We start from the raw sequence: 20,298 nt of genomic DNA, 5'->3' as shown, positions 1-20,298 counted from the left end.
TGACATCACCCATCGGTCTGTGAACTGCTGTTTTGAAAACATTTTGGCCAGTGCCATCTTGGTTTTTTGAAACCAGAAGTAACCATATTTGGAGGAATGGGGGTTGGGTCTTACTGGGAGCTTGTCCACTACACCGAGACCTGCAACCATGCAGATATTTAACAGTACTTGATGTAAATCACGCTGTATCCACGTCCCAGTGCATATACCCTGCTTTATTGTCTATTTTAATCTGTGTGGGACCATAATTTATGAAATGTATATCATGCTATATTGAAGAAGACTTGAAACTAGAGATAAACTACGCAAGGAAACGTTTACTAACGTTATAAATGAAGCGATTAGTAGAGTCTTTTTCTCCTAGATTTCCATGGAAACATACTTCTTTTTTTGCGACCAGTGGTGTCGCCATCTGCCGGCCATTGTGGAGAATACGGGTTTAGGCACTTCTCCAATGGCTTCGCTTTGCAGACCAGGATTTTTATATGCAGTCTATATCCTCTGTTGATCAACTTAGGTAACACCCAGTTAATACACAGTAGAGCTGGGGCTCTGGGGGCCCAGGAAGAAGATGTTGCTCTTCCCTGTGGGTGATCCACATCCGGCCTTGTTTACGGCCCTGGTCACTGATTATTTCATCCGTGTCTTACCTCCGTGTCCATCTTCTATCTGTGGGATTTAATTTGTCATCATTAACATTTATAAATATGAGTTTAATGATTCAAGATGTCGGATTCATTTGGGGTTTTTTAAACTTTAAGATTTTATTTTATTTTTTGCCCTCGCGAGAGCAACTGACGTCCCGCCTCGGCCACGGCACCGCGCTTCCCGTGACGTCACCCTTTTCCTTCCTTCCCGTCTCTGCCTCCGTTGCTAGCGCGGTTAGCATTAGCCTGTTAGCGCCCAGCAGCTGTCGGTGGCAGTCAGTCAGTCAGCGAGCCCGTCAGTCCGAGCGGTGGTGCATTTGTAATCCTGCCCCCTCCTCCTGTAGTAAAAAAAAAAAGAAAAAAGAACCAAACAAACAACAGTGGACGGCTGGGTTATTCCTTCGGAGGCCAGCTGCTTCACCTCTCCGGACTACCTGCGGTAAAACCACTGTTGTCCTCTCCATCGCGACAGGAAGAAGCCCCGGGACATGGCCAGACCAGAACAAGTCCTGGTGCTAGAGCCGCAACACGACCTGAAATTCAGAGGTAACGCCGGGGCGGAGGGGCCGGGCCGGGCCGGGGGGCTAGGCAGCTAACCTCGAAGCTGCCGATGACAGCCGGGTTCGTCCACTTCCGCGTGAGCCGCTCAACGTTTGACACGGCGCCCGCGTCTTGTCGTGTCGCCGTTTCGTGAAGTTAGCCGCGTCTCGCTGGCTGCGGTGCGCGGCGGAACAGGTGAGGCGACGCCGCGCGGCGACGCTAACCAGCTAGCATTGGGCTAACCTAGCTAGCGAGTCACACTGCTAGCTGTCATCGCAGCGTCAGGGCAGGCCCACCGTGCCATGTCTCCGATTCACTCGTTGGGTCGCCGCCTCTGTCCTGTAAAGCCCCGACAGCGGGCGAAACAACGCCGCGATGTGATCAGACTCTTGACACACGCAATGCGATCGCCGCTGTCATCAGCACCCGGCTGTCAGAGAAGCGACGTTTTCTACGATCAGGGTGTCGATGCTGAGCCCTAACACCGTGCTCATTTCACAATATCACGAGCTAGCCAGCTGCGACTGGAGGCTTGACAGTTCCCTCAGACTGTGCAGCCTGAATTCCTTAACAGATTTTCTATGTCCAGGCTCAGTGGGGTTTTTTATTCTTTTTAAATAAAGCCTGGGAAAATGGCTGTTTGCAGCTGCCTTCGGGTGTGATGCTGCTGGAGAAAGGGGTCGAGTGATGGCCGAGGATCAGTCAGGTATGGGCTGTTCACTGATTTGATCATTGCAGAGCCTAGACAGCAAAGGTGAGCCAGGAGAGGGTGCGGACCGCACAGACACACGTTGTGGCTGATGCAGCTGCAGAAATAACAGTGAGGCTGTTTATCTGACACAGATTTCCAAAGTCAAGGTTGAGTCGTCAGAGCGAGTTGAACATTCCTCGTCCAGAGCCGATAAACATGGTTACACGTTCAGTATGAACAAGAAGACATCGGCACTCGACACGTGTCGTTTTCTACAGCATCTTGTTTTTGTCCAAGGGCGGGGCATGAATAATAAAATGAGTGCTTGCACACTCTGCTCTTCTTGACACTGTTTTAATGTTTAATGTGCAGTGTTCATGGCAGACTTGAGACCCTGATAAACACTACTCACATATTAATCCTTCCATTCATTCACTACATGCAATATCTGTCTACCTTTGGGGGCCCCCGCAGTCTTGAACCCAAGCCGTGCTCACAAATGGTGAACGAATACCAGCTCTCAAACTACAAGACGGCTCTGCACATTGACACATGTGCTCCATAGTTACCGTGCTGCTTCTCTCTCCGTGTGTCCCCCTCAGGCCCGTTTACAGACGTCGTCACTGCCACTTTGAAGCTCGCCAACCCCACGGATAGAAATGTGTGTTTCAAAGTCAAGACAACCGCACCTCGCAGATACTGTGTGCGCCCCAACAGTGGCGTCATTGATGCTGGATCCTCCATCAATGTTTCTGGTTGGTAAACTTTTTTCCAAACCCACAGGGTGTAATTCACATCTCATTCAGACAGTTGTGTGATACTGATACAATCAGATAGCTGTTTATTTCATTTAGTGCTTAAATAATTTGATGATCTGTCACTGCATTTTGACAGTATGTCTAAATTAAGTCTAGTATTCCCACATTATTTATTTGTTCTCCTTGTAACGTTGATATTTGTAAGATTATTTTATGGTGGTAACCGTCACAACTCAGTGATGTAACATGGGACAATAAAATCCCAAGCAGTTTGGACTTATTAATTGCATTTTTAACATTTCTTTTGCTTTCATTTCTATCATTGAAATTAAATGTCTAAACAGAATTTCCCACATCGATTACTGCCAGAATCATTGTATTCTTCAATGACTAAATAAATTATCATTAAAGCAAAGAAATGGCAATTGCAGGAAGAGTAGTCGGTTCATGAGGAGAGAACCGGTCACACTGCAACCCAGATCATAAACCTGACTGACGTCTTTTCATTCACGGGTCGTGTAATGGTTGCTATGGAGAAATGCAGGAAGTTGGTCATTCTGTAATCTCCTGGCTCCACATTCTGTCATTGCTTTTGTCCACAGTTATGCTCCAGCCCTTTGACTATGACCCCAATGAAAAGAGTAAACACAAATTCATGGTGCAGTCCATGCTGGCTCCATACGAAATGACTGACATGGAAGGAGTTGTGAGTATCAGCACATAAAATATGATTTAAGAAAACATTTATATTCAGCAAAGGATATGTCATTGAATATGTGTGACTGTTGATTCTTTTTTCTTCTTCTTTAAATGACATCACCGCTGACCTTTTGTCTCTGATTTATTTTCTTGTTGAATCGCACTGGAGACATTTGTGTCTTTCAGAATTCGACTGTAGCTCCAGCTGAACCCTTCAATACTGCATACAGTTTACATCTGCCTTTATCATTGTGCAGAGGCTATTCTGAAAACATAAAATACACCTACCCGATGCTAAAGGATCCCTGTATACATTTTCACTGTACTTTCTTTCTGACCCTCTTCGTCTTGATTTTCATCATCCACAGTGGAAAGAGGCAAAGCCTGAAGAGCTGATGGATTCAAAGTTGAGATGTACATTTGAGATGCCTCTAGAAAATGACAAAACTGTAAGTCTTACCCTTCTCTTTGTAGGTAATTCTATTGTGCACTCAGGCATTAAGTGTGACTCGTGTAGATGCACAAAACATTTTCTCACATCTCCATCTGATCTACAAACCCAGAAACTTTCCATTTTGTATTTCACAGATTTGAAACAACTAATTTTAGGCCCATTTAATATGATGTTATAGAAGAAAATCAGATGGAAACACTCGTATTGCATGTGTCCTCAGAGTATTTCTTTTCTCAATCTCCTACCCATCAGCAGCACATCACTGTGTATCACCCATTACATATTTTATTTATTAATTTATGATTTATTTGTTTGTACTGTCATCTCACTCCTTGCTACGTCTCTGCATGTCTCTTCACCCCCTCCTCTCCCTTCTCTCACCCCATTCGCCCGCCCACACCCTCGCTCTCTCCACAGCATGAGAGTGAAAGCAACAAAACTATGTCTTCCTCTACCTCCTCTGTTAAGACTGAGCTCTCTGCACTGCCCAAGTCTTCCAGCGCCTCGCTGGATGACGGCGAGGTGAAGAAGATCATGGAAGAGTGCAAGCGGCTGCAGATGGAGGTGCAGAGGCTACGGGAAGAAAACAAACAGATCCGGGTGAGACACAAAAATTAACTAAAGAGACAATCTGTTTGCAGCTACGTGCACACCAAAACATTTAAGTTTAGAAAATTGTTGTGTTTTGTATGGACACTTCTGGAAACGAAGGCTTAGCCACCCACCCACTTCTCATCAGTGACGATTCATCTGCCTGTTGTGAATACGAGGATTTGCTTGACCTCACGTTCAGTAACAGTTTCAACTTGTTGTAGGTTCAAGCAAAAAAATCCCTGGTTTTACCTTTTGCCATTGCCCAAAGTTGTAGAAAGTCGGCACTGATACAGCTGACGCTTGTTGGGAGCCCTTCACTATCTGGTTGCATCCACTGCGTTGCGCTGAAGTCAGATATCAGTCCTGTACAGTCATGTGTATTTGAAAAAGATACAAGAATAAGGAGGGAATGTAATATTCAACTTTGTTAGTCATTCAAGGATTTTGCACACCAAGCCTTTATTTTCAGCTTTGTACCGTAGCCCTATATTCTGTATGAACGTCCACCAGGCTGCTGCTTTTAGTTCACAGTAACTATTAATAGGCCTCAGTCTTATATATGTTGTGTGATTAACGCTTAGTTGTTTTGAATGTATCTCTGACTGCTCTCCTTTCACTGCAGGAGGATGATGGGCTGCGGAAGAGAAAGGTGACTTCACTGGCCGCTCCTCACTCCTCCGCCATGGCGACCTCGGCTGTGAGGGACGAAGGCCTGAGCACCCGCATCCTGGCACTCTGTGTGCTGTTCTTTGTCATTGGAGTCATCATTGGCAAGCTGGCCCTGTAAGAAACACAGATGGACAGAGCACAGTGATGGACGGGCGGGCGGGCGGGCGGCGTGCTTGGGCGGACATGTGTCAATGACTGCAACGGGGATGTCTTCTGGGTTTATGTTGATTTCTCTCTTCTTCTTTTTTAACATTCGAGGCAATATCGTGACGGTGTGTCTGGATGGGAAATAATTTAATGTGTAAAAAGAAAAACGAAGGAAGGCGATCCCAAGTCAAACCATGGTTGTGAGCGTTTTTGTCACAGGTCTTGCCTTTTTCTTTTTATTTGTGAAATGATCTCTGATCTATCTCCTTCCGTCCACCCCTCCTTCCTAAATGGTCCTCCCCAACTTGCACAGATCACAGTTATTGGTGTGGAAGTAGCTTCATGCTGGCTGAATGTCTGAAGTCTTTCATTTATTCTTTCTAGATTCTGTAGATCCTCATCACTCACATTGTCCATGAGAATGATCTAACGCTCCTATGATAATCTCTCTCCCACTTATTACTGATAATCTGCAAGAAGTGAACACAAATAATCAGCGAAAGACTTCGATTCAGGCCGTGTATTGTCTTCTGAACAGTAGGTGGTAAAAATGTGAGCCAGTAGAAGCCGTGTGTGTGTGTGTGTGTGTGTGTGTGTGTGTGTGTGTGTGTGTGTGTGTGTGTGTGTGTGTGTGTGTGTGTGTGTGTGTGTGTGTGTGTGTGTGTGTGTGTGTGTGTGTGTGTGTGTGTGTGTGTGTGTGTGTGTGTGTGTGTGTGTGTGTGTGTGTGTGTGTGTCTTATTGATTTTGCCTCCTGCAGGAGGGATCAGGTGACTGTGTATGAGGAGACCACAAGTGGTAATATCACAGGCAGTTTTAGAACAAAGGATCTGAACAGATTTCCTGTACAACATAAAAATGGGGTTGTTTGATTAAAACCTTTAATGCAACCAAAAATAATTTATGCTGCAGTTATCTATTCAAGGGAAAAAAATTACCCAGTTACATCTTTCTTGATAATTTGAGTTTCTTCCGGTTGCCAGAGGAAAATCAACCCAATAAACCAGTGAATTTGTCATGTAAAACCAACATTTTTAGCAATTGTCGCTGCCTTTTGCCCATGGAGTATTGTATTTGTGTCCTCTTGTACGTCACATCGGTTGTTTGCTTTTTCCCCCCTTATATTCTCATGTAGTCACGATGCTTCTGTTGTTTATAATATCCAAATACACTATATTCAAGTGTCCACTCTGCAGCCTGCATGAAATGACCTGGGTTTATTCTGATTATTATTTTTGAGTGTTAAAATCATATCCGCAAAAGAAAAACAAAAAATACTGTCTTTAAAAAAAAAAGGGGACCATCTTGAGTCTGGGTTATCGGTCTGTGTGTGTGTGTTGTTTGATTTCAATCATCTTTTTTTGGGGTTGTGAGATAACTAAGACAACACAGCTGTATTATCTTGGTTATCACGTGACCATCTTAGCAAAATTGGTCGTTTCAAAAAAAAAAAAAAATCCTTTGTATTTTCCATTGCCTGAGGGAGCTCGGTGAGCAGAAGCGTGGGCTGCTGGGAGGATGACTGACCTGTGAATACACTACATATTATAAAAAGGAATAAAAAAAGACATCTACGCTTCAGACCACACATGCAGAGATACAGTCAAACCACAATGTAATCACACAGTAATTGGATACTCTTTTGTATGTACATAAAAATAAAAAATGACTTCAAATGATAACTGGCAAAGTTATTAACATACTGTAGTAAAGGAAGAAAACAAGTAAACAACCACCTTGGATCATGTAGCATCATAATGAATTAAACTACATAAACCCCCATCTGTGTTTCTGTGAAAAGTTTTCTCATTTAGTTGAAAAGTGGTTGTAAGGTGTGTGTGTGTGTGTTAAAAAGTTTGACAGTACAGCTAAAAAAAAAAAAAAAACGTGTAATGTCCAATTCTGCAGCACTGGACAGAGTTTATTATAATCATGTCACCAAACTCAGCTTAAAGAAATCAGATTTCTAACAACGTAAATTGAGATGATAGAAAGAGAGGCTCTTTGATCAGGTATGGATGGTTTTAAGATTATATTATACTGGTTGCTCTGTGGGAACTGCATGATACAGTGTTCTTTGAAGACTTCATAGGGACCTTGGACTAGGGAGTAAAAGTCAAGATATGTGTCCTCGGCTGCGTCAGTTTTTCCCTCAACCTCTGTTGCAAGTGACCCAACTTTAACTGCTGTTCTAAACAACTGAAGTACTTCTTACTGATTCCTTACAGGTATGTTTTAGTACTTTCACTATGTTTCCTCTCTGATTTAAATAAGAATTTGTGTCTGACATGTTTTCGTTCTTTTTTCCACGAGTGAATCCAAACTGAACTAGTCGAACCCTTTGTACCTAGTGTTCTATAAATGCAATTTATTATTATTATTATTATTATTACCTCTGGTCACACTAAGGTCAGTGATGAAAAACCAGGGGGCCAGGAAATTTCCGGAAATTACTTTACAATTGTAATGCTTCATATATATATTTTTTTTTTAGGTCAGAGAATAAGACATGAACACGGTCTCATTCATGTGTGCGAAACAGTTTATAGTATTTGAATCTGAAGAACTATGAACGTTAGTGAAATAGACAATTAAGTAAATCCATTATTCTTGATATGAGCATTCATAGTTTGCCCAGTAGGTGGAGACGTGATGGACGCAACAAGCTCCGCCCACGCGATGACGTCATCGGGCCTAATCCAGGAAGTAGAAAAACGTCAACAACCCTTTGAGGTTCAGACCAGGGCAAGAGGCAGTGTCGTGCGGCAGCGAGGCGGCCGAGCGTAATTCCCTCTGGTTTTTCTCGCACATCCGTTTGTTTTGTCGGTACGAAGCGTTGTTCCAGCATCCCAGACATGGCGTTGTTTGTGAAGTGGTTTGGAGTCGGAGGGAAAGGGGGAACGGGACCGAGCCCGCAGGAGGCGATCCAGAAACTCCGAGAGACGGAGGAGATGCTAACGAAGAAGCAGGAATTCCTGGAGAAAAAGATCGAGCAGGAGCTGCAGATCGCCAAGAAGAACGGCACGAAAAACAAACGAGGTGGGATATCGCCGGGTGCTCTTCTCACTATTTCTCCTGTCCGACATCACAGTCCCTGCCTCAACAACCCCCGACGCTAAAATGTTAGCATGTGAAGCTAAGTTGCTCGAGGCTCTCCGAGCTGTCGCAACTGTTGGCACCGAGCCTCGTCGTCGTCATCGCATCGACTTGCGTGTCAACAGCTGTCCGATTGTCGATCGTCGGTCACCTTCGTGTCAGTCAGGTGGCGCTGTCTGTTACAAACGTGTCTCTGGAGATCGTCGGTTTCCTGTGAACGATCGGTTGAACACGATCGAAAGACGTGGGTTAATGGTGTGTGTGTGTGGCAGGGCGACGGAGCCGCGGACAGGTGTGTGGGGACAAGGGTCGAGCGCAGGAGTCTCCGTGGGACGCGATCTGCTGTCACTGACGAGGAGGTGGGCGTGTGTGCACCTCGGTCGGAATGTGAGCATTGACTCCTGCGACATGCTCATGTTCGTGCTCAGCTTCGAATGAGCGCAGTACGTTTATATATTGTTTAGTATTTTAATGTCTAATGGGTAATCATGTTACTGTCACTTTAAGAGAGGTAGCCCACAAGTCCTAGGGGATTTGTTGCCTAGTGACTGTGAAGTTTTGGTAGCGTCGCTTCGGAGTCCACTGGTTAGTACGAAGGATACTGTGGCCTTCCATACATCTCCTACGGATCTCGGCTCCCTCAACCCGTCTTACTCTCTTCATAAAGATGAAGGTGTGTCTGGTGTCGCTCAACGCAAAACGGGGATCAAATTGGACAGTCTGACATTTTGTCCTCAGGGGTGACGTCAGGGGGAATGCTCACAGAGGCTCAAATAAAAGTCTTTAATAGCAGCTCCGCCGTTACATTTATCTTCATTTGTACTCTTGTGCAAGTCGACATTTATGTCCGACTGTACTGTTGTAATCAAGGTCACCGAAAAAAATGGTGGGATCCGTCCTCTGGCACCATGAGCATCGGATCCATAGTGTTCGATTAGGACGTCTGGGCGATAGTTTTTGATAAATCCCGTAATGTATCCAAGTGTCGATTAAGGGTCAAATTTTGACCTGATGGTGGTGCACAGCAATACTGTAGGTCGAGGGGTCACCGAAATCAATGGCGGTAATCCTCTGTGGACAACAACTGTCCAAAATAAATTTCATGTCAGCCCGGCCAATAGTTGTTGAGATATGGGGCCACAAGCAGGGCACATAATATGATTGTTATGACAATGATAGAATATCAATGTGCATTTACCTGCACCACAAAATACTTAATGTTGTCCAGTAAGTGAGGAATCACTGGAGGTTGGCTGGTGTTACAGCGTTGCATGAAAAAGCCTCCTTCCTGTACCTTGCTTGAACACTCACTGTACATCGCCTTTTATTATTTCCTCCAACTCCATGATAAGAGGGACTCTGCCCCGCATGATGCTCTCTGACAGTCTCACCTCAGCCTTTCAGGTGCTTGTGTTAGAAGTTGTGGTCATGTGACTACTGTGGCTGATTCATTTCTATTTTTTTCCATCTCATCTCCCAAATGCTCACCACAAGTCTATTGTCCCCCTTGTTGTTGGTGCTGTCGCTAACGTGTGGGATAAATGTGTTTTGTTTATGATTCCAGACAATGGTTGAACACTATAATTTGATGGTTATCATTTGAAGATGCGTTGCTCACAGACACTGCACACGTTTACCACTTGTTCAAGCTCCCATGTCAAAACACTTCCCTCCGTCTCTCTCTCCTTAGCGGCTCTGCAGGCTTTGAAAAGAAAGAAGAGGTACGAGAAGCAGCTCGCTCAGATCGATGGCACGCTGTCGACCATCGAGTTCCAGAGGGAGGCCCTGGAGAACGCCAACACCAACACTGAAGTGCTCCGGAACATGGGCTTTGCTGCCAAGGCCATTAAGTCTGCCCATGAAAACATGTAAGAGTGAGCAAGTGACAAAGAGCCTGAAAAAAAATCTTGCCTTGAGGGGACGTTGAGGACATAACAAAAGATTTATGTGTTTTACACATCAGCATTGGATGTTATTTTAACATTTTATAATAAGTAGGAGGCATATATACTTGACAGGTATTTACTCGCCTGCTAAAATGTTAACACTGACCTTTAGATTAAATGGACAACAACAGTAGTCGCACATGCTGGTTCCTAATGCATCACTCGGGTAAATGACGCCGGGTGAAAAGGGACTATGGTGCGTTCCGTTTCACTCAGATTTGGTTCCTCTCCTTATTGTTGCTGTTGTTGTTTCAGGGACATCGACAAAGTGGACGACCTGATGCAGAACATTACAGAGCAGCAGGAGCTGGCCCAGGAAATATCTGACGCCATCTCTAAACCTGTCGCCTTTGGCGAGGATTTTGATGAGGTTGGTGAGACTTTCTCTTGATTCATTTGTGAGTTTTCTTTGGGGCGTAGTCTGACCTCATTCCTGCCGATTTAGCTGTAACTGTTTCTTCAGGACAAATCTGACATTAGCACCCTTTCACACACCTGAGCAAGAATTATTACGGGTCACCAGCCACGGTTATGGTTTTTTCCTGTGTCCTGTTCAACCTAGTGATTGATGGATGTTTTCAGGTTCATCTGTCATGCTGCCCTAACAGACTCAACACTGCATGCTGACCTCTGTGGTTCTTGCGTGGCATTAAGGCTGTCAATTTAGTTTTGAAAGGTCTTATTCATAGCTCGACCTCACCACAGCCGATTGTTTCCAGTCATCCTGGGATGATTTGGCAGAGGGAATGAATGAGTTCTTTCTCAATGTCTCAGTCAACTGACTTTAAGTATTTCAATTTAACTCTCAGTGAGACGTTTTACGTTTACCAGCATACAAGATTATGCCACACAGCATAAAAAAATAAATATAACACCTTTTTTTTATGTGGATCAATCATTTTATGTTTTTTGGTGTTGCACAAAATAGTTAGTGTTTTTCCTCATGTACTGTGTTTGTGTCTTCCTCAGGACGAGCTGCTGGCGGAGCTGGATGAGCTGGAACAGGAGCAGCTGGACAAAAACCTGCTGGAGATCGGGGGACCAGAGAACACCCCCCTCCCCAATGTGCCTTCTACTTCATTACCTTCCAGACCTGGTTAGTAACTTTTGAAAAAGAAAAAAAAGTACTATTACTGTGAGCCTGATATTTTTTTGTGAAAAGAATAATTTGATGTTTTTGGATCTGTCTTTGTGAAAAATAAAATGCCCTATGCTCAGCTGTCGAGGGTTAGTCACTCTGTTAGATCCCTGGTTCGGGATGAGCTCTGGAAACCAACGGAGAACATCTAAACATAGCACAACCAATTAACGTCTTTTATTTCTTTCTTTTCGCCCCTAAAGCCAAGAAAGAGGAGGACAATGACGACATTGAGGACCTGCAGCGCTGGGCGATGGAGGCCATGTAAATGCAGCATCGGCCACATACAGTACCTGCATCAGAGAGGGAAGATGAAGGAACAAGGGGGGATGAAAGGACTGATGGGATGTTGTGATGAGTGTTTTTGTGTGTCTGAGGAGAGATGATTGTCTACACTATAAAAAAGCAAAAATGCTGTGCTCTCTTTTTCTGTTCCCTGCGCTACCTAAATCTAGAAACCTCCTCAGCTCTCAATAAAATTGAGCCAGTCAGAGGCTTTTACAGTATATTGAAGCTCTTTCACTGTACCTCGACAAAGCGCCCTAATATTTTTACCCTCAATTTCAATACAACTTCATCATTTCCTGGCCCTTGCAATGGGCAGGGCTATTTCAACACTAAACCAAGTTCATATTGACATATTATTATTATGAGCTCTGTGGGGAGGTAACGGAGTGGTTGTGAACGTCACGGGATGACGGGATGTTTCAATGGAGATTAAATCCTCAAATATCTGTGTGTTACTCACATATTTACCTGTGTTTGTGTTGTTAAATTCGCTGGATGTTTATTTCATCCCCCCCCCCCCCCCTGTTTTGTCAAAAATAACACTCCTTTGTTCGCTGTTTTTGTTAACTGCTCTGAAAATAGGAGAACAGCTGAGCATGCGCTGGGTGAAGAAGCTAGAGGCTGTGTGTTTGCCAGAATCGGAACCTCTTCTTTTGTTTCAGCCTGTAAACCCCCCCCCCCCAACGCTTTTGTCGACATGTCAACAATGCCCCCATCCCACAAAGGCCTTTTCACCCGTGGTTCTTGTTATTTGGTGTAAATATCCCAAATGTATCTATTCTTATATACTGTATTTCTGCCGTCAGCAAGAGGTTCTTTTGAGTAAAGCATGCAACAATGGGATGTGACAATGTACATCACAACGCACAGAAACGCGTTAGAAAGAGAAATGTTTAACCTAAAACTATCATCCTGCACTCAGTCCTTCTCATAAGGGTTTCTGTTTAAAATTGTATAATGTAAAAAAAAAAAAAGAATAATATCAATGATAATGATGATCAACTATTGTCACACCTTGTTAACTGCATCCAGATGGAGATGGTGGTTCATAGAGGATTGGATGACAGTCTACAACATCAGCATTTTGGAGTTTAAAGAGTTAATTCCTTTAGTTTTTCAAGTCATTATGTACATTTTTTACATAAAAAAGAAGAACATAACACAAGAACGTATGGACAAGCATGTTTGCATTTCGGTGTTTATTTATCCAAATGAGAATATAATTTGCAAAATCATTAAAAGTTTTCAATTCTTTTATTGTACTGGAAGCTCCATCTTTTCACTTTGTCATAATTTCATTTCAGTGTATTCAGGGTCTTGATGTTTCACCTGTAGCTGTAGGTTTATAGGCACTTGAGGCTCACAGATTTCATCATCAATTTATGTGGAAATTAATCCTGATTGATCCGGCAAACCTTTTGCCTTTAATAAAGCGTCTGAATAAAGTATAAAATGGTCATAGGTCAAGTTTTCAAATTTAATCTTTGGTTTTACCAGCAATTAAAAAAACAGATCTATAGTTTTCTATCAAAAATGTAAAACAACAAATTCCTTATGAATTATCTGAGGATCAGATTACTTTGAAAACGGACTGAAATGATCAACAAAACAGACAATTATTTTTTGCTGATTGACTAATCAAGTTATTGGAAAATCATTCAAATATTAATTCGAATCAATAAAAGCAAAGTAAGCCACTGTGAAGGTGTTTTTAGTTTTTTAAGCTTTTTTAAAATTCAGACCCATCAGGGTGATGTTATACCAGATCATAATGATACTGTAAATTTGATCTTTGATTCAAGGTCAGGTGTTATCAGAATGGTATGAACTGGGCTTTTAGTTGTTTTTTAGTAAGACATACTGTAATATCAGGAGGAGGTAGCAGATTAATTGGTACTATACAGAATATTCAGATAACAAACATAATATTACACAGCTCTCTCACAAACTCTACTGGGACCAAGGAGGAACACATCTCTTACACCGCACCAAACTCACAGTTGACACATTTAGCAACCGATTTGCAGCGTTGTTCTTGAACACTGCTCTACCGAGAACACGCCGTCGCGAACTGATCACGTCGGCATTCGTCGCCGTTACGCATGCGCACTGCGACTCCGGCGCTGATGCAAGACATTTTCGGCGCAGCGGTGTGGGTCTGATCGAGGAACACAAAGTAACCGGATTTCTGCCACTTTCCATACCGCAACCATGTCCGGAGACGAGGTGAGTGCCCGCGGCTCGGTCGCCTTTCGGTCTGCGTGAGTGTGCTGACACGAGGGGGGGGATTTAGGCGGGTTATCGGAGCCGATGGGGGTCGGGGACGACTTTGGGCCTCGGCGCTGCTGCTCCCCTCCCTGTCCGCAGCAGCTCTCACATGGCTGCAGCCGAGCTCAAGACGGCCGACAGGGCCCCGAGTGACGAGACAACTGCCGATACAGCCCCGAGTCACGATCGACATCATCGTGTGGATGATCGATCCTCACTGTGTCCCTTCAATCCTCCCTGTCACAGCCGCTGGACGAGTCAACGTGAAGGGCTGCAGTTAGCGCGTTAGCTAGTTAGCTCGTTAGCTCGTTAGCGTTAGATCGCTGTTCAATGAGCTGCAGCGCTAACGGCTAGTCATTCTCGACCAGAAGAGAAAAAAAGCTACAGAGGTTTAATTTAGCTCCTTTTTTTTCCTGGAAAGAAACGGTCCCTACTCTTAAACACAACGGTGAACAGAAATATCTGTACAGCTGGTCAATATCACCAAAACGAAATATGTAATAAATGTATCTTATTCGTCATCACTAATACTGAATGACTGTCTGGTGTTCGTGCTGCAGCTCGGTTTATTCATCTGTCAATCCATGGCGTTTCTGATTAATCAATTAATCCATAATATAACTGGAAAAAATATGGAATAATTAATCAATTAATCGACTTTCGATCGACTCTCTGATTTTCAGCTTTCTAAATGTGAATTATGTGGCTTCTCTTTCCCTCAATGACAGTAAACTGAATATCTTTGTTTTGTGGACAAAACTGGGGTTTGGGAAACACGATCGACATTTTTTCACAATTTAGTAAAATGTAATGGATTAATTGAGAAAATAACCGTCTGATTAATCGGCAATGAAAATAATGGTTAGTTGTAGCCCCCGCAAAAAACAACAAGATATTAAATTAACAATCATTTAACAATTCAAGGCTGAGAGTCTGTAACCAGGGCGTTGTTGGCATTTGTGCTCAGCATGAAATAAACTGAGGTTAATTTTGCGGATACATTTTCTGTTGATTGTGACATTTCACTAAGTAATGTTCAACAGTTGCGTCTCTGTTTTAAATTACAGGAGATAAAACAACGGTACTGCTGTTTCACTTAATATGAGAAAGTGAACTACTTATGTGAAATTAACCGTGGGATAAATTAACAAACTATATAAATGGCATTTGCGCATGATATAAGTGACTTCATAAGTGAAACAGAGATATTCCTTCCCTCTTCCTCATCTGGTATTTTTATATTTTAACCCTGTAACCCACATGAATCACAGTGAAACACACTGAAAGTAACCTGCAGTGATAGAAAGTTGAAGCCAGGAAAGGGTCGAATCAGTTAACGCGGTGAAAGTGTCCCGGCCATGCTGAACTGTAACTTTGTCAGATGGTCTGCAAGGTTATTGGTCTGCAAGCAAATTATTTCTCACATGGGGGAAAAATAATCATGTCACAGCAGAACCACGTTGGCCATCATTCTGTAATCTTGTTAACGGTCCTTAAACTTCTGTGACTTTCTTGTTTTCTCTCCCCTCTAGATGATTTTTGATCCCAACATGACCAAGAAGAAGAAGAAGAAGAAGAAGCCCTTCATGCTGGATGAGGAAGGAGGAGAGGGGGTGGGAGGAGAAGAGGCTAAAGAGGTGGAAGCGAAGGAGATGGAACCAGAGGCGGGAGATGACAGGGAGGTGGAGTTTGATGAAGATGAAGGCAGGAAGAAAGGTTTGAATGAAAATAAAGATGGTTCTCACTGAAAGATCATGTTTAAACTTCGATGTTGGGGCATATTCTTCCAGAGCAATGTTTCTCCAGTCTGCATTAAGGTGGAGCTAAGTTGACTTTGTTTTACCCTTTCTAGAGCCGTCTGATGATTTGAACGACCTGAACTTCTTCAACCAAAAGAAGAAGAAGAAGAAGCCCAAGAAAGTATTTGATAATGATATCGAGGAGGGATTAAAGGTCAGTCACTTCTAAACCACAACCTTTTCTTTCTTTCTTCTCTCCACTTCTCTTTGTATTTGTTTTTTATCTCTGTTTTTCCCCTGTTCCCCATCTGTACTTCCTGTTCCATTTTGTTGCTTTCCGATCACTCTCCTTTCATGTCTTAACCACATTCACAAAGTTGGTACTCATCATCAACCTTTATTTGGCCCAAACCAGGAGCTAAAAATTGAAGGAGAACAGACAGAGGCACCGGAGGAGGACAACCTGGACTTGATGCTTCCTACCAAAAAGAAAAAAACCAAGAAAGTAGATTTCGACGAGGGGGAAATGCTGGAGAAGGACGACGGTGAGAATGAGTCACCTCCCCTTTAATGTTGAGGACTAAAGAAAGACACAAGTGTGTGATAATATTTGTATAATGTTTTTGCAGCACTGGAGGATGACGAGGGGAAGAACAATGACGGAGTCACGTTCAGCTCCTCCATGGGACCAGCTTGGGCCGACTCGGAAAGAGACTACACTTATGATGAGGTAGGTCATCCGTTATACGTAGGCAACCTGACCTAAATAAAGAAGGACGGCTTGTTTGCGTTCATGAGAACTGAATGATATAAGTTCTGAAAATGCTGCAATACACATTTAAAGTCTTCTCATCCACTTAACTGACATATTTACTTGTTGTACATTTGTAAGTGGAGAGAAAGTTGTCACAGAATGCAGTTGGATGAGCCCAGAGGGAATTAACTAAATTCTTAACCATCGTGATGTCCCGCAAAATGGAACAAACACAAGTCCAATGCCCTGATAAAGACTTCAAGTTAGGCACTAAGTCCATTTATTAGAAGCCTTTTAATTATTTGCAAATTATAATTTTCCCTTTGTAGTTTCCAAATACAAGCCTGTCTTTTAGTTGATACCTGCCAAGTTATGTAGTTACAAATAATTCTCACGGAATGAGCGTTACATAAACGTATTTGTCCATTGTGAATAAACGTTCATATTTTCGCTTAAAAATCCTAAAGAAGAAATGGATCACATTTAAGATTTTCTGAATTTTCGTCAAAGTAATCCAGCTGTAGTTTCAGTCTGTTTACAATCTGTTCAGCTGAGGGTACATTGCAAACAGGTACTGCTAATGTGGCAATGGTGCAAATTTCCAATACAAGTCAGTTAGACAGCGAACTTAACTGATTCCAGGATGACGTCATGCTTCTTGTTTACATCCCCACGGTCTCCAAATGATGGAAACTGTTGTTCCATAACTGAGAACATGGCAGTTCACCAAACATTATGCCTTCTTATTTTTGTGCTGTTTTATTCCCACTTATTTTGTAAAGCACTTTGTTACCTTGTTTAGATAAATGCTATAGAATTAAAGTTTGACTAGTATAATAGTCCTGGATCTCTCCCGCACACTCTCCCATATCCTTTCATATGCAGATGTTTGCCGTATTTAAAAGCCGTGGTCAGATCTTGTTATAATGTAGATGCTGTCAGTATCTGCTACAGTTGTCTTAACTTTTGCACCATCTCTTGTCAGCTTCTGAACCGGGTCTTCAACATCATGAGGGAGAAGAACCCGGACATGGTGGCTGGAGAGAAGAGGAAGTTTGTGATGAAGCCTCCCCAGGTCGTCCGAGTGGGAACCAAGAAAACCTCCTTTGTCAACTTCACAGACATCTGCAAACTGTGAGCTCCCACCTCGTACACACCCACTTCCCCAACTGTTACTGTCCATCTCAGTTCACTTTGATCCTCCTGTTAAGTTTGACTAAAACCAATTCAGCTGATCAAGCCTTTTATCAAACTCACATTTCTCCTCTGTTGTGAAATATGATGGCTAATGGCTATGTTATCTGCAAACTGATCTTTCATGCACTTCATCACAGGTTGCATCGTCAGCCTAAACATCTCCTCGCTTTCCTGTTGGCTGAGTTGGGAACAAGGTACGTCTTTGTATTCACTGTGTATAGTTCTCAAATGAAAGGAAACATCTGTGTACACTGTTCTGAAGTTTGATTTGTGTTTTTTGCCTCTTTGTGAACAGTGGTTCCATAGACGGAAATAACCAGCTGGTGATCAAAGGCCGATTTCAACAGAAACAGATAGAAAACGTGTTGAGAAGATATATCAGTAAGTGAGAATTCAACCTATTAGTTGCTGTAACTCTAATTTGACTTTTATTTATTTATTTTCAAATGAATTCCTTTGGTTTTGTGCAAGAACAATTTGTTTTCCACCAGAGACACTTGGTGTCTGATTTCAGCTTTGTTCCAAGAATGGAACCTTTTATAAAAAACACTATGGTATCCAATATTATTTAATATTTCTATATATTAATTGTTAAACATTGTCATTATTCTTGGATAAAATCATACAAATTGGCAAAAAAAAAAAAAAATCTGCAAGTACACCTCAAGTGACAGCTGGATTGTCTCCAAAACTCCGGAGTGCATTGCAGCAGTGATGCATTTTAAAACAAAAACTTAGTAATGTGGATGTAGCCTGAGAGCAAACTAACATCTGAAGGGGAGCACGGTGAATTCCTGTATACTGAAATGCTAACAACTGTGTTTCTCGCCTGCAGAGGAATACGTGACGTGTCACACCTGCCGCTCCCCAGAGACCATCCTGCAGAAAGACACTCGCCTCTATTTCTTGCAGTGTGAGACCTGCCACTCCCGCTGCTCAGTCGCCAGCATCAAGACCGGCTTCCAGGCTGTGACAGGCAAGAGGGCGCAGCTCCGCGCCAAAGCCAACTAAAGACCACCGAAACTGGGCTCCCTCCTCCTCTCTCGGCCTCCCCTTCCCCCCCTCAGGAGGGCCGAAGCTAGGACGGGACGCCACCTTGATTTGCTAAAAGGACTCTCTGAATCGGACTGCGGGAGGGTTTGGCTGTTGTTTGGTTGTGTCGTAGCCTGACCAGGCAGGGATTTGAGAGAGTATCTAAAGTTGACAATTGGGGTTCAGGCACCGTAGGCAGATGATGAGCACCACATATACTGTTGGATTTGATTTGTTATCTGGCTGATGAACCCTCCATCTCTTAGGGTTTTGTTTCTCCCCCATTTGCCGTGATTTTTCATTCCTGCAAGAAAATCCTGATTTAATGTGGCTTGAATCCTTCCTTATTCATTTATTTCTCACACTTTACATACAACAGACGTTAATATGTCTTTGGATATGAAATAACATCTCTCCACTCTACAAGCTAAATTGTAGTTGAGATAAATTGATCTGCAACAAGTGCCCTAGTTGCTCTGTTTATCGCAAACTTGTTGAGCATGTTCACTTCTTTATTCTTGAGCTCAACGTTGCTTAAACTGAAGGTTGTGTTCCTGCCACTCCAGAGTTTTATCAAAGATAAAAAATCAGTCACCAGGCTGGAGGACATACAGAAAGATTTGTCACTGTTTACTGTGTCTGTGAGAGGCTCCTCATACAAACCTTTTACTACTTCTACTTAAAAGAGAGGTTGTGTTTGAGTCAGAAACAGAAATTCTAGAGTGTTTGAGTGCTTTTGAGGCACTGATGAGCGGCTGTCTACTTCTCCATTTATTTGACTTCAAACATTTCAATAATCCTTTCATCGGTTTAATTGGAAAGATGGTAAAATTTATCAAATCCATTTTGCCAAGAGAAGGAGGTGACTTGAACCATTGACAGTCTCCTAAAACACAGTTCCTCATTTTCAAGTGTGATTCAAGACACAAGCTAGAAGAAGAGTTCAGTTCAGTGGCACAAGATACATGATATTGGTTCTCTTGTTTGAGAAAGTGGATAAGAAGGTCTGGCTGGAATCATTTTAAAACCTGGTTTTTACAAAAATAAAATGTTCTTCTCTCTCTCATTACTGCTTGCTCTGTACTTAACGTCCATGTTGTTACAGTTTCTTTTATACATAAAACAACTGGTGAATCTTTGGAGCTAGTAGTACAACTTGTAAATGTCAACCTCTGGCTTAATAATTGGATTTGAAAAAATGAATCTGTGTACATCCAAGCATTATGAGACAATTTGCTCTTTGAAGTCAGTGATTGATTATCCAGACCGCTGTTTACAGCAGCAGGAGGGTCCAAATTTATCATGGGTGTCAACTTTCTTTCAAATAAAATAATAAATTTAAACAGTTGAGATTTGTCTCGTTAGGAATCTTCTACGTTGTTCATAAATGTCCTAATCTAACAGTCTGTCCTTAATAACAGATAGAACTCATCAATATTTTCACTCTGCATGAAATGCTTGTACTGTTTTTTATAGAGCTTAAATGTAGATCATACTTTTTAGACTTCATTTGTACTCGAGGCTGGATTATGAACTGGGAAAAGCTGTATGCAGTTACTGTCACTATTAATAACCCATCAATAGAATGGAAATTTGCACCACAGAAGTACAATATCTGCCACAACATGACCCCCCCCCCCCCC

The 20,298-nt window shown here is 42.7% G+C and overlaps 3 protein-coding genes across 4 annotated transcripts; all 3 read left to right on the top strand.

The window, feature by feature from the left end:
* The first annotated feature begins 782 nt into the window (after positions 1-782).
* Positions 783-6,979, top strand: LOC118316833 (vesicle-associated membrane protein-associated protein B/C). 2 transcript variants are annotated; one of them, XM_035645064.2, is made up of 6 exons: positions 783-1,193; positions 2,481-2,633; positions 3,239-3,342; positions 3,704-3,784; positions 4,258-4,389; positions 5,006-6,979. In XM_035645064.2, the coding sequence occupies exons 1-6, from the start codon at positions 1,136-1,138 to the stop codon at positions 5,168-5,170; spliced, it is 693 nt and encodes a 230-aa protein (XP_035500957.1). In that variant the 5' UTR covers positions 783-1,135; the 3' UTR covers positions 5,171-6,979. The 2 variants fall into 2 exon arrangements, with proteins under 2 accessions (XP_035500957.1, XP_035500956.1); XM_035645063.2 differs by having other exon boundaries at positions 793-1,193; positions 4,207-4,389.
* Positions 6,980-7,894: 915 nt separating this feature from the next.
* Positions 7,895-12,927, top strand: LOC118316834 (charged multivesicular body protein 4b). The gene is made up of 5 exons (XM_035645065.2): positions 7,895-8,236; positions 9,984-10,161; positions 10,495-10,609; positions 11,209-11,335; positions 11,581-12,927. The coding sequence occupies exons 1-5, from the start codon at positions 8,053-8,055 to the stop codon at positions 11,643-11,645; spliced, it is 669 nt and encodes a 222-aa protein (XP_035500958.1). The 5' UTR covers positions 7,895-8,052; the 3' UTR covers positions 11,646-12,927.
* An 812-nt stretch (positions 12,928-13,739) lies between these two features.
* eif2s2 (eukaryotic translation initiation factor 2, subunit 2 beta) lies at positions 13,740-20,003 on the top strand. Its single transcript, XM_035645062.2, has 9 exons — positions 13,740-13,891; positions 15,466-15,649; positions 15,786-15,886; positions 16,088-16,217; positions 16,302-16,402; positions 17,412-17,560; positions 17,761-17,817; positions 17,919-18,004; positions 18,459-20,003. The coding sequence occupies exons 1-9, from the start codon at positions 13,877-13,879 to the stop codon at positions 18,632-18,634; spliced, it is 999 nt and encodes a 332-aa protein (XP_035500955.2). The 5' UTR covers positions 13,740-13,876; the 3' UTR covers positions 18,635-20,003.
* Positions 20,004-20,298: the final 295 nt, after the last annotated feature.

The sequence above is a fragment of the Scophthalmus maximus genome, chromosome 3, assembly GCF_022379125.1.
Source record: "Scophthalmus maximus strain ysfricsl-2021 chromosome 3, ASM2237912v1, whole genome shotgun sequence".
Taxonomy (NCBI): Eukaryota; Metazoa; Chordata; class Actinopteri; order Pleuronectiformes; family Scophthalmidae; genus Scophthalmus; species Scophthalmus maximus.
This window is presented reverse-complemented; position numbering and strand designations above follow the sequence as displayed.